The sequence below is a fragment of the Tamandua tetradactyla genome, chromosome 18 (genome assembly GCF_023851605.1).
Source record: "Tamandua tetradactyla isolate mTamTet1 chromosome 18, mTamTet1.pri, whole genome shotgun sequence".
Lineage (NCBI taxonomy): Eukaryota > Metazoa > Chordata > Mammalia > Pilosa > Myrmecophagidae > Tamandua > Tamandua tetradactyla.
This window is the reverse complement of record NC_135344.1, coordinates 7,248,327-7,260,164: the sequence shown is the minus strand read 5'-3', so window position 1 is coordinate 7,260,164 and position 11,838 is coordinate 7,248,327. Positions and strand designations below refer to the sequence as shown.

General features: G+C 57.1%; 2 protein-coding genes across 4 annotated transcripts in view; one reads left to right on the top strand and one right to left on the bottom strand.

Annotated features, from left to right (window-relative positions):
• Positions 1-986: 986 nt before the first annotated feature.
• On the bottom strand, positions 987-8,540 carry PTGR3 (prostaglandin reductase 3). The gene is made up of 2 exons (XM_077135208.1): positions 8,310-8,540; positions 987-2,130 (listed from the first exon to the last, which is right to left on the bottom strand). Exons 1-2 carry the CDS (start codon positions 8,516-8,518, stop codon positions 1,206-1,208), a joined length of 1,134 nt encoding a protein of 377 aa, XP_076991323.1. The 5' UTR covers positions 8,519-8,540; the 3' UTR covers positions 987-1,205.
• A 1,530-nt stretch (positions 8,541-10,070) lies between these two features.
• Positions 10,071-11,838, top strand: part of TSHZ1 (teashirt zinc finger homeobox 1) — a 77,254-nt gene continuing 75,486 nt past the window's right edge. Inside the window, exon 1 of one of the 3 annotated variants that reach the window (XR_013165020.1) lies at positions 10,071-10,536. Coding sequence is in view for 1 of the 3 variants with exons in the window: in XM_077135207.1 (XP_076991322.1) it covers positions 11,216-11,255 (40 nt within the window). In the remaining 2 variants the exon portion in view is untranslated. Of the gene's footprint in view, positions 10,537-11,164; positions 11,256-11,838 lie in introns of those variants that run through there. The other 2 variants (XR_013165017.1, XM_077135207.1) reach the window with 2 other exon arrangements.

Genomic DNA, 11,838 nt, shown 5'->3' with positions numbered 1-11,838 from the left:
TCTGGAGCAGCCCGTGATGCACTCGAGGTTAAAAGGCCAGTGCATATGGGGAAGAGCAGGCTTCTGCCTGGTCCCTTGTCACGCAGTGTCAGTGGATGTGTGTGGCACAAGGTGATGGTGACGAGAGGCACACTCATCCCGCCTGAGTGCCTGGAAAAGTGCGATGGGAACATGGTCAGTGGCTGCTGTTTGGTGTCCCGGCATCACTGATGATTTGCCCCTTTGGAGCCAGAAGGCTCCCAGGCAGACCTATCGTGTTCTGATGAGCAAAGTCCCTACTGTGTGGGGGTGCCTGTGTCCCGGAGGGCAGACAGACCAGCCTGCTGCTCTAGAGAGCAAAGGATTTCCCTTGGGGAGTCCAGGTTTTGTTATGGAAACCCTTTCTGTGAGCAGAGCACACACTTTTCCCCTTTCCTGTGCGTGTATTAATTCTTTTAGGTTTCCCAAACCTCTGTAGTTTCCCTTTCCAAAACCTGGTTTCTGTGCACAGAAGTTTTCAACAGTAATCTGCTGTTGAAACGAGGGTAGAAAAGGGGAGAAAATTTCCATCCCACACACGACCCATCGGGATGATTGTGGATAAAAAGTATCGAAAAATAGCACATTCTTTAATGTATGTCTGCGTTCACTTAATCATTTTTCTAATAATCCAACATAATCAAATTGGGGGGGAGGTTCCCCCAAATTTCTCTTTAGACTCTTGGCTAGTGGTTCACGGACCAAGAAGGTCGTTTGCTGATAATCTGGTCCCTGAGAAATACAGCTGAATTTTGCTTCATCCCTCATTCATGGAGTGAGAACTTACCAGCGTAAGACCAAACTATCCCAAAGCACAGAAGAATTTGTGAACTATTTTCAAGACCGATTTAAAGATCTCCTCAAGCTGAAGACATGCGGATGTGATCAAATCTTGCGTGAGGAATTAATTTAGTTCCCAGGAACACTAAAAGCTGCAAGGAGGCTGCCCATGACTAAAGAGTCGAATGTAAACGTTTTCCCTCGCAGCCACGGAGGGAAGTTTTATTAGCACACCATTTTCAAAGGAGGGGGAACAAAAGAGAGAGAGAAACCGATTCATTAACACCTTACTTTTTGTTTGAAGAAATATTATACCCATTACCAACTAAAAATAAATTGATTTTAGTAATTCCGAGACATAAAGTGCCCATTTTCTTGCTCTTTTGATTTATATCATTGTTCTGTTTTTACAGCTTACTGTTGACAGAGTGAGGTAATTCAACTACGATTTTTCCAGTGTTTTTCCCCATATACATGTAATCTACAGCGTGGAACACGGACTCCAAGCCAGAAAACCTGCCCTCTGGAGAGCCATCGCCGAGGTCCACCTTGCACGCCAGCTCCCCGCGCGCATACATCTCCAGCAAGTGGTCCAAGGCTGCTCGGTGCCGGGAAAGGTAGTGGTTCAGGAAGAAGCCCTGCACACAGGCCGATTTCTTTAGCAGCTTGGCGGGCAGCGCCCCTGCCCTGACTGGAGGAAGGCCCTTCGGGCTCTGGTAGCCGGAGAGGAACCCAATGATGAGTAGGCGCCCTTTGGTGGCCAGTGCGTCCACGGCCAGGTCAAACAGGGCCCCCCCGACGGACTCGTACACCACGTCCACCCCATCGGGGTGCTCCTGCCTGAGGACGGAGCCGACGTCCTCGGTTCTGTGGTTGATGGGGCGGTCGCAGCCGATGGATTTCAGAAAGCCCGACTTTTCATCGGAAGAGCAGGTTCCGAGGACGCGGCACTTGGCTTTCTTTGCGAGCTGCACGGCAAACTGGCCCGTGCCCCCCGCTGCTGCTGTGACCAAAACCGTCTTCCCTGGTGACAGTGCTCCGAGCTCCTGCAGGCTGATGTAGGCCGTCGTGCCACTCACCAGGAGGGCGAGGTACTCGGGCTTCAAGGCGGGCACTGCAGTGGCCACGGCGGCGGGCACCACCACGTACTCAGCGAAAGAGCCGGGAGCCACGTAGGCCACCGCCTGGCCCACCGTGTACCTGGCACTAGCAGTCAGGCCCAAGGCTACCACTTCCCCCAGGCCTTCGAAGCCTGCGTCGAAGGGGGGCTTAGCAGAAGGGTCATAGCGCCCGGCTGAGTAGTTGATGTCAGAGGCGTTAACGCCAACAAATCTAGAAGAAAACAAGCAAAGAGAAACACGCATTAAGATGTTTTCCTTGCCTTAGCATCCCACTCAGACAGATTCCTCTAATGCCGGTCCTGGGGTGGGGTTGCTGAGCTCTGCGTTCTCACTGAATTCAGGAAAACGCTGAATTTCTGGCTGCTCAGTTGGAAAAAAAAAAAAAAGAAATGACGTATCTGCTCAACAGTGATGTTCCATCAGAATTTTGGCATACTTTGTTTCATCAGTTTGGAAATAATTTCACATCATTTTAATCATCAAGCTATTTATTTCACATGTGCCAACTGGTTCCCTCCTCTTTCTTTCAAAAAGAGAAATAAATAAGGGGGGGAAATGCTGGGAAGCCTTCAGTATGCACAGACTTCGCCAGGACTGGGAGTTGGAAATTAATTGGTCTCTTAACAAAGATGTTAAAAACAACACTGAGATAAAATACATTCACCGAAGTAGACTTGTATTGATTCTGGCAACAATTTAACACTTCAGATAATAATAGTAATGACAGTGATATTATTAAAGATTGATGCAATGCACAAGGTCGCGGGTTGTTACATGTTACTGCAGGGGTGTTGGCGTGGCCGCAGCAAATTTTCCTTCTGATGTATCTACGACCAGTGAGAAAATACGCATTTTGATTAATTGAACAAAGATTGTCTCATAAGGGTACAGAGGTTTTTATGGAACATTCACCATTTGAGAGTCCCTTTCAGATAAAAAGGAAAGCAAATCATCACTATATTTTTCCTCAACGAGAAGCAGAGACATAAGTTGATTAATACCAGATGATTATTTTCATTTTGGTATCCAGATTCAATTTAATTGCGAGGCCAGTGGTTTTACCAGCTTTTTTTCATCTTGGCATACCTTGTAACAAAACTATCCCGAGACATAAAGAGAAAAGCCCTCTACTAAGAACGTCAGGCTGTAGCTTAGACATGTAATGGAGGGCCCTAAAAATGTCATTTCCACCTGCAATGAAATGAAAAGATTATGGTATCTGGTGGCACAAAGAAAGCTGGCAAGTAGGTCGGTTTAAAGAATTTACTTTTAATTTTATTTAATAAACCAAAACTGTGCTATGCAAGAAGGATGCACCCACTTTAATATCCATAACGTTTTGCACATACAAATGCCGCTAGGATTGGCATTTTGAGAGTCCTCTACATTCCCCAGGAAGAAAGCACGCAGGAAGCACATTCTCTGCTTTCAGAAGTCAGCAAAGCAGAGTCTCAGTAATATGCCCAGAATTCACATCCACAAATGATAGAGTAATAGGAAATGGTGAAAAATATTTTTGCTGTTTTCTCTTTTGGCATTTAATACCAAGATGCCTGCATTCAATTTTTTGAGAAGGGGGTGGGGGGAAGCTGCCTTCTTTCTTTTAAATTTACTTAATTCACCAGGCCTAGTCTATTTTTTTTTTTTTTTTAAAGGCCCAGCTTCCTGAGAGCATGGTTCTGGCTGCACAGAAAGCAGGAGATGGAGCCAAGCTGGAGGGTTTATTGGCACCTCTGCTTGGGGCTGGAAAGCAAACTCCAGGATAGGCTTATGTGGGAGTGGAGGTGAAGGCAGGGCTGGCTCCCGTTAGGGGGAGAGGGGCCCACCACGGATCTGTTCTCCAGGCTCCTTCGCGCCCACGATTAACCCTTCCTTGCCCCGCACCGGTCTCTTCCTGGCCTCTCGCTCCGCCCGCCCAGCCCTGGCGTTTCTGCGGTGCGCACTGGGGAGGCAGTCCTGCCGCCGGGGGACCCTGCCCCTTCCTCTGGGGGCGGCCAGTCCCAGGAGGAGGCAGCGCAGGCGCTCCCCACCTGGTCGCGGCGGCATCCTGGGGGGCCTGCGGGAGAGTGCGCAGGGCAGCGAAGCAGGAGGGAAACGCAACCGCTCCCCCTCTCCGCGCCCGGGACTGGGGTTCGCCCTCCCAGAGAAGAGGCGGCTAGAATGAGCAGGCGCCTGGCCCGGGAAGAAGCAGAGGGAGTGGGCGCTGGGGAAGGGGCGAGCGGAGAGGTCCGGGCGCCGGGCGGGGAGCCCTGCTGGGAGCGCGTGGCTGCGGCGGGCGCGCGCGGCCGGCTCGGCCTTCGGGGCTGTGGCTTTCCACCACCGCGGTCACCGTGGGCAGGAGCCTGGGCCACGGCGGGGGCGCCCAAGGAAAGGCTCCAAGGGCCGCGCGCCCCGTCCAGCTCGGCTTCTTCCCCGCGGCTCTCCTACGCCGCGCTCGGACCCCTTCGCGGGGAGCCTTCGGAAGTGCCCCGGCCACCGCGGGCGGCTTCGGCCCACGACCAGGGAGAAGCGCGACAAATGACCGTAACTCCCTGGAGCGGCCCTGGGGTCGGAGTGGAGGGGCCGCCAAGGCCGCGACCGCGACCTCGGCCTTCCTGACGAGGGGGCTTAGGGGGTGTCCCGGTGGGCGCCCCTTGTCCCTGAGTCGCGGCAGGGCTCGGGCCTCTGGTGGCCAAGTTCTAGGGGAGCCCAGACCGCGGGGTAGCTGAGCACGGCGGCGCCCGTCGGGGTCCCAAAGGCGGCCGGCGGTGACTTTGGACCCTGCTCTGTCCTCCGGTCCCGGGCGTCTTTTAAATCGCTCGCGTCGTCTGCGAAGCAGACTGGGGCTGGAGGCCACCATCGGCTCGGCCCTGCTCGGCGCACTCTGCCCTCTTCCTAGGCGCCCGGCCCTTGGCGCAGAGCCCCCACCTCGCCCGGACCCCGCAAGTGACAATGCGCCGCGCCAGCAGGCGACCCCGGACCGGTCCGGACGCGCCCCGTCCTTACCTGGGCTTTGGAAGAAGCCGCGCGAGGGTCCGGAGCGCCGCGCCTCATCTCCCCCAGAAACAAGTTCAAGAGCAGCGGGCGCAATGAGGAAACCCGGCCCGGGTCGGGCGCAGGGGCCAGGAAAGGAGAGTGCGCGGAAAAGGAAGAGTGGAGCTTTGTAGGAAGTACCTGCGCATTTGGAGACCCTCCCCAAACCCCCCTTTGATTTAAAATCTGTGCTCCGAATGAGGGCAGGGCTCTGGCAATCCGACGGGAAAACCTAAATCCGGCATCCCCAGGCGAAAGAATGGCAAAGTGCAGCCTTTCCCCAAATATATACCCTTCTAGAGTCACTCGGTTTATTTATACTAAAAAGTGCTGAGCCCTTTCGTCATGTTTATTGTGAAAACAGGGCAGCCCTGCAGGACGGAGGGGGCGCGTTCCTTTGAACAAAACCCAAACGCGGAGACTCAAAGCCAGGGCAAAAGCCTTCAATACCGGGAGACAAAACAAAGTCTTCCATTCCAGACCTTCCTTTAAAAGAAAAAGAAAAAGAAAAAGAAAGAAAGAAAGAAAAAATCTCAGCCCAGAGAGCCCGCAGAAGTCGTGTTACCCGCCCGCGAGCAACAAACCGTTTATCAAAACCGCCCGCCCCTCCCCCACCCCTCGGTGCCATTCTTCCAAACTCTGCTCCATTATCTTACACTTGAGCAGAAAATCGTTAGGAATATTTGGAAACGAAATAATCTGTCACTCTCTTACGAAAGAAGCTAAAAACAACGTGTAAACGGACTTAAACTGCGGTGCCTTTTTTTTCCCTAGGGTGGTCTTAGAGGGGGAGATGGGGAAGTTGTCCTCCGCACAATAAAATGGAAAGGTGGGGACGGGACAAAGACGCATCAATTATATGCTCTGTGGAGACTTTATATGCCCCTTCGCACACCTTTCCTAAATGGTAAACTTTACTATTCTAAATGGATATCTAGCTGAGGAACATTTCCCTCTCTGTGAATAAAGAATTGGTATTTTCTGCTAAGAGGGGATAAGATGTGCAAATGGTTCCTTGAGAAAAAGTCAAAAAGTCAGACGTAGCACAATTAAAACCTCCAAACGCCTCTCCAAACAGGCGAATTTGGGTTTCGCTGCATTTATTCCTAAACAGATTTCATTTTGATAAAAGGAGGAGCGTCTGCAGAGCATTGTAAAGTGGTTAAACCGTTCAGGAGGGAATCAGTCTCGGGTTAAAAAGAACTAAGCCGGGGGCGAATTATTAAGCCTCTATTCTTAAAAATGAACCGGTAAAATGCCACCTCCACTGACACTGATTTGCCAGGATCAACCATCTTCCTACAATTCAGGGGTAGGAGCAATTTTCCAACAGAGTAGGAAAAGGGGGAGGGAAAGAGTCACCCACCCACCCATGCACAGAAAACGGGCCCCATTCACTTCCTGTTGCAAATTTCAAGGTAGAAGTTAGAGGTCAAGTTGTTGACATAAATATACTATTTATGTTAAAGGGGTTCTCGCCATATGTGTAGGGGAGAAAAGAGGCAGGGGCCTCAGAGCAATTCAAACTGGAGAGCTGCAAACTTGGGGGCTGGCGCCCCTGAGCGCTGATCGATCTGGAATTCAAGGATCCACGCTGCTCGCGCCCTGGTGATCCGGTGCAGGCAGCAAGCCTCGGCAACCTGGTTGCGCCCGCCGCCGCCCCAGCAGCAATTTGGGGAAGGAGAAGGTGGAGGGGGGAGGCGGAGGGCGACCGTCGGAGTTAAGGAAGGGGAGCCAGGGGAGAGAGGAGGTCCCAGGAGTTGAGGGGCCCGCGCAGGTGGGGAGGCCTGGGAGACCGCAGGCGCCGAGGCCAGGACCAGGGGGGCCCCGCGATCCGATCGTGGCTGCTGGAAGTTCTCCAACGTCACACCGTCCCCCTGCTGGTCCCTCTCGGTCGCCCCCACCCCATTTCATCCCCTGTTTCTAGAAGGGTGTGCGTGTATCAATAGTGTATTTAAGCATAAAGAGACAAGGGGCATAAAAGCCAGGGTGAAATTTGGTGTCTGCTCAAGTTTGGAAGCTTTTCAGTGTGGGTCTCACCTCAACTTCTAGCAAATCACGAGTGCGCGCGCGCACACACACACACACATATCCTCCTTTTCACTTGGAAGGACGTGTGTTATTTATTGCTCTCAACGGCGTGATCATTTCATTACCCAAAGCTGAAAAGCTCAGCACGGCGCTCCACGACCCACGCAAACTTTGGAAAGGCGACGCATCCGTCCTTTAAGGCACCCCGGGCTCCACTCAATCTCACCCGTGGCTCAGTGAGTCATCACGTTCCCAGCAGGCTTCCACAAGCTCTATCTATACACTGATCAAAACCCGCGTCTGAAGGGCTGGTAGGAATCTGTACCATGAGGCCAACTGAAGGTCCCATCCAGGACTTAGGGCACCAGACAGCCCGCCAACCGCTGGCATGGGCGCAAAGTACTTCCCAGGCTACGACTCACAGCGTGGGCGCCAGCGCGGCTTTCTCTTCTCCTCAAACGCGTTCAACCCGATACACGCAAAACCGCAACCATTTCGAAGGAACGCAGCGGACCGCCGGGCACTGCTCTTTCCAGACGAGACAGAAGTCGGGCAGCGGGGGAGGGCGGAGGCCGGGTGCTGAACCCAGCTCCCACAGCCCTCCAGAGGCCCCTGGCTTCCTGTTGCTTCACCACTTAATAGAGACTGGTGAGGTGGAAACGCACTAAAGCCGGGGGCGTGGGGATGGAGAAGACCGTCGGAGCGCCAGTCCCGAGTGGCTCACGCACGTCTGCAAAACATGCAGGCAAATGCGCCGCGCCCCAGCCCGGCGTGGCCCAGGTGCCCGGGATACGCGACACGTTCCACTCCGGGGGACAGACCAGTCACACAGCACTGACAACACGCACACGACTCCGCCGAGGTGCCCATCAGCACACCCCACGGCCCGCACTGCCACTGCGAGGCGGCGGTCGACCTGGCGGGGGCGGGACAAGCCGTCCGGACCCCCCCAGTCCTCTCCTCACTCCCAGCCTCCTTTCTGCACAAGCGCGTTACCTAAATGTCGCTGCGTCCAGGCTGCTCTTGCGCCACCCTACAGATTCTGGGAACGCAGGACCCGTGGGCGCGCGCGGGTGGGCCGCGCGCCTCCCTTCTGGGGCCCGTGGGTTTTATTTCGGGAGCGGGAGGGGGAGGAGGCAGACCGGGGGAGGGGAGGGGAATCCCAAATGAAATCCCCCCTCAGTTGCGAGGACTTTCGGGGGCATCGGATATTCACAACAGCCACAGTCTCCTTACAGAGGCGCGCGCCAGACGGCGGCGGGTCCACGTCCCGGGGCTGGTGCTGCGTGCGGGAGGGTGAGGGCGCAGCGGGGCGCGGGACGGTCACGGGCGGGGGCTCCGGCTCACCGGTTGCGGATGAGGAGGTCTCCGTCCCCCGGCAGCGGCACCGGGCAGTCCAGACGCAGGCTGACCGCCTCGCGGAAGTTGGGGCTCAGCCGGGTCACCACCAGCTTTTGCATGGCTTGCGGGATGGCGGAGCCCTGGAAGTCCAGGAAGTGGCGCGCGTACGACATGTCCACGATGGCGCGGGCCCCGGCGGGCGCCAGCCGGAGCATGGCCCGCGCCTCCGCCCACGCTCTCCGCGCCGCCCGCCCCTCCTCCCCTCCCGCGCCCTCCCCTCAGCCCCCGCCGCCCCCGCTCCCCTCCCAGCCCCCCGCGCCCGGCCCGGATCCCGCCCCCGTGGACCCGCCCCGTGCCGCCCTGGCCCCGGCCCGGCACGCCGCCGCCCCGGCCGCTGCGCCTTTAATCTTTGTGTTGTGTTTCGAATCTGCTCAGCGCAGACTGCCCAGGGAGGCTCTCCGCCCTCCCCCTTCCTCCCGCGCAAGGAGGCACCGGATGTCCCCCCTGCCTCCCCGCGTTCTCCAGGCCGGAGTTGGCTCCTCCAGGGGGGCGGCCAGGGGCCCCGCGCGCCGCGATCGCGCGGCCGGAGCGCAGCCAGAGCCCGGGCTACCCTCGGCCCGGGAGCGGCGGGGCCGGCGGCCGCGCAGGCGCCTCCCCTTCCCGTGCGAAGCGTTCACTTCCTTGCAAGGTGGTACGAATCAACCCCGAGCGCGCCGGGCGGCAGGGGCCCGGGCCTGGGCGGTGCGGGAGTCCCGCCACCGAGCGCAGGGCATCCCACGCGGGCTGGGGGAGTGCCCTCGCCCCGCACCCCCGGCCGGGGCCCTAGGTCCCCGGGACGCCCTGCGTCGCCTGCCGTCCTCCCTCTATCGCATGCAAGTTGCACGAGCTGAGCCATTTCATTTATTTTGGCCCAGATTTCTTGTGTTCCCATGAAATGTTTTAAGCAGCTTCTGTAAGACTGTTCATGTTTCCCCTTGGGAAACGAAACACATATTGGAAACTCGCGGGCCAAATTCCCAGGGCGCATAAACATTTTAAACTTCTAGATGGTAATGCCGAGGAACTTAATTGAATCGGAGACGTTGCAATGATGTATGAAGATCTTATATTATAACCCAGTTAGGAACTGCTGCAGTTCCTTCCTGGCAACTTTCTTCCTCGTTGTGTGTACTGACCGAAGAATCCAATCAGTTTTCGCAGAGGAGTCAAATTAAGTATTTCCCTCATTTTCTGTGATAGTTCCATCTTTAATTTTTAAATTAAAATTGTATATTTTAATGAAAAATAACTCCCTGTGTCCCACTCTCCTATAAATGACCAGAATGAAAAAGCCAAATTGTCACCCCCCCTCCCCCAACCTAATCCCAAACTAAGGCTGCGATGATGACACAGGTAGTTTTATCTCAAATGTAGGACATGCTTAATCCAGAGGTAGTTTGGGCCCACGTGGGTGCATGTATGTGTGTGCGTGTGTACAGTAGAGGGGGAGACTAGCCGGTTTAAAATTCTGCAGGAAGTAGCGTCTCCTTAACTTGGCCGAAAACCCATGGGTTTTGCCCAGTATCAACCAGTGGATTACAATAATGTCTTCCTCAAATGTGAAATCTTTTCTGCTGTGCTGTATTAAGATTTCTTTTTTTTTGTCATATTGTTTAGCGCCGGAAAAAAAAAAGAAAACAAAGCAATTAAAAAGATTGACAGGTATGGTTTGTGTGAGACCTATTTGTAATTGTCAGGGTGACGTTAGCGAGAGGAGGAGGAGTAAAATCTGAAGCAGGAAAAGCAGCTCGATGCGTCTGTCTATCAGTTGAGACTGTCTGAAAGCTCTGCGATCCGACTGTGTGTTATATTTCACTGAAAAGAGGAGCGAGCGAGAGTGCATCTCTCTCTCTCCCAGGAGTTTGGGGGGGGACAGTCCGCGCTCAGCTCGCCCACCCAGCGAATGTCTGCGCCTCAGCCCTTTGCACGCACTCTCCGGGTTGTTGACGGTGTTCGGTGGTTTTTTTTGGAGGGGGGCTTTTTGTGTATTATGAAACATTTTCTGTTGGAGATCAAGACCGGCCACAGCCCCATGATAAACATGTGTTTGCGTTGTATTTAGTCTCGGAAGAAGCGGCGATCTCGGAGGACAAGCCCCCGGAAAGAGCGAGGCAGAAAGTGGCGCTCCGGCCGTGTGCCACCGCCTGATCTGTGACTGTTTGGAAGGTGGCGCGGTGCTGACATCTCCCATCCGGTGCGTGTCTGTACGGTCTTCACTCCTCTTTCTTGTTTGCTTTCTTCCTCTTAGACTAAGTGCTGGGAGGAAGAGGACAGCCGGGAGCGGCCTCGCGCGCGCACAATGAGAAAGCCCCTCTCGGCGCAGTGAGAAGCCGCCCCGCGCCCCCCGGAGCCGCCGCCGCCGCGGAGCGGGGGAGAAAGTTGCGCTCGGAGACTCTTTGATCGCGGAGCCCGGCGGAGGGGGAGCGCCTGGACCCCCGGCGCGCCCCGGAGAAGTGCCCGCGGAGAGGGCGGCCCAGCCGGCAGGATGGAGCGCGGCCCGCGGGCCGGCCCGCCGCGCGCGTGCGGCGCCCTCGCCCCGCTCCGGGGATGACTCTCCTTTCCGGTCCGAGGCCGGCCCGCGCGCCCCGTGTGCAGGACGCGGCCCGCGCCGCCGCCGGCCCCTGAGCGCCCGCCGGGCGCGCCGTCCATGCGAGCGAGCCCCAGGAGCCCGCGCGGGGCGGCGGCGCGGCGAGGCCCCCACCGCCCGGAGCACGCGGGCAGGAGGCCGCCCGGCCAGGCCCCGCCGAACTTGGCCGCCGCCGCCGCCCCGCGCGCCCGTGCGTCCGGCCCCCGCGCGCCCCAACGGCCGAAGGCGCCCCGCGCACCCCGGCGCCGAGCGGCGGAGAGGCGGCGGCGGAGGCGGCCCGAGCAGCATGCCGAGGAGGAAGCAGCAGGCTCCCCGGCGCTCGGCAGGTAACCGCGCCGTGGGGAGCGGGCGCCGGGGGAGGAGGACGAGGAGGAGGAGGAGGGCCAGCGCCGCCCCGCCGTGGGCCACTCCGCCGCGGTGCTTCTAGGGCTTTCCCTCTGGCCGCCGGCTGTCGAGCAGCCCCCGAGCGTGGGGAGGGCAGGGCCGGGCCCGCTCCGGGCGAGGGGCGCTCGGAGGCTGCGTCTCTGTACCCCCCACCCCCTCCCTCGGCCTGGGCCGAAGGCCGATCGCAGAAACTTCGCGGTGCGTCTCCCCGGGCTGAGAGACCCCGACGGGCCGGGGGAGGCTGGGGGCCGTCCGACGGCGGGTGCTGCTCGCCACCTACGGTGAGGGGGGGGCGGTGTGTGGTGCGCCCAGGGGAAGTGACTGCTCCTCGGCGGCCACAGCATGCTGGAGGAGCCTTCCGCAGGCGGGGAGGCTGAACCTGACACTTGAAAATAAGGTCACCAGCCTGGGGCGGAAGGAATGTGGGCAGAGAATTTCTCTGGAAAACAGCAGCCTTTAATGTCCCGTGGAAGAGGTTCTCCCCCTTTTTTTATGGCCACTAAAGATGTCTTTTGATCAGGCCAA

Bases quoted from the DNA above. Each gene is read 5' to 3' on its own strand.
- PTGR3 (XM_077135208.1), bottom strand. From the start codon at position 8,518: ATGCTCCGGCTGGCGCCCGCCGGGGCCCGCGCCATCGTGGACATGTCG. The intron at 2,131-8,309 runs GTGAGCCGGAGC...GTTTTCTTCTAG, and splicing joins GACCTCCTCATCCGCAACCG to ATTTGTTGGCGTTAACGCCT.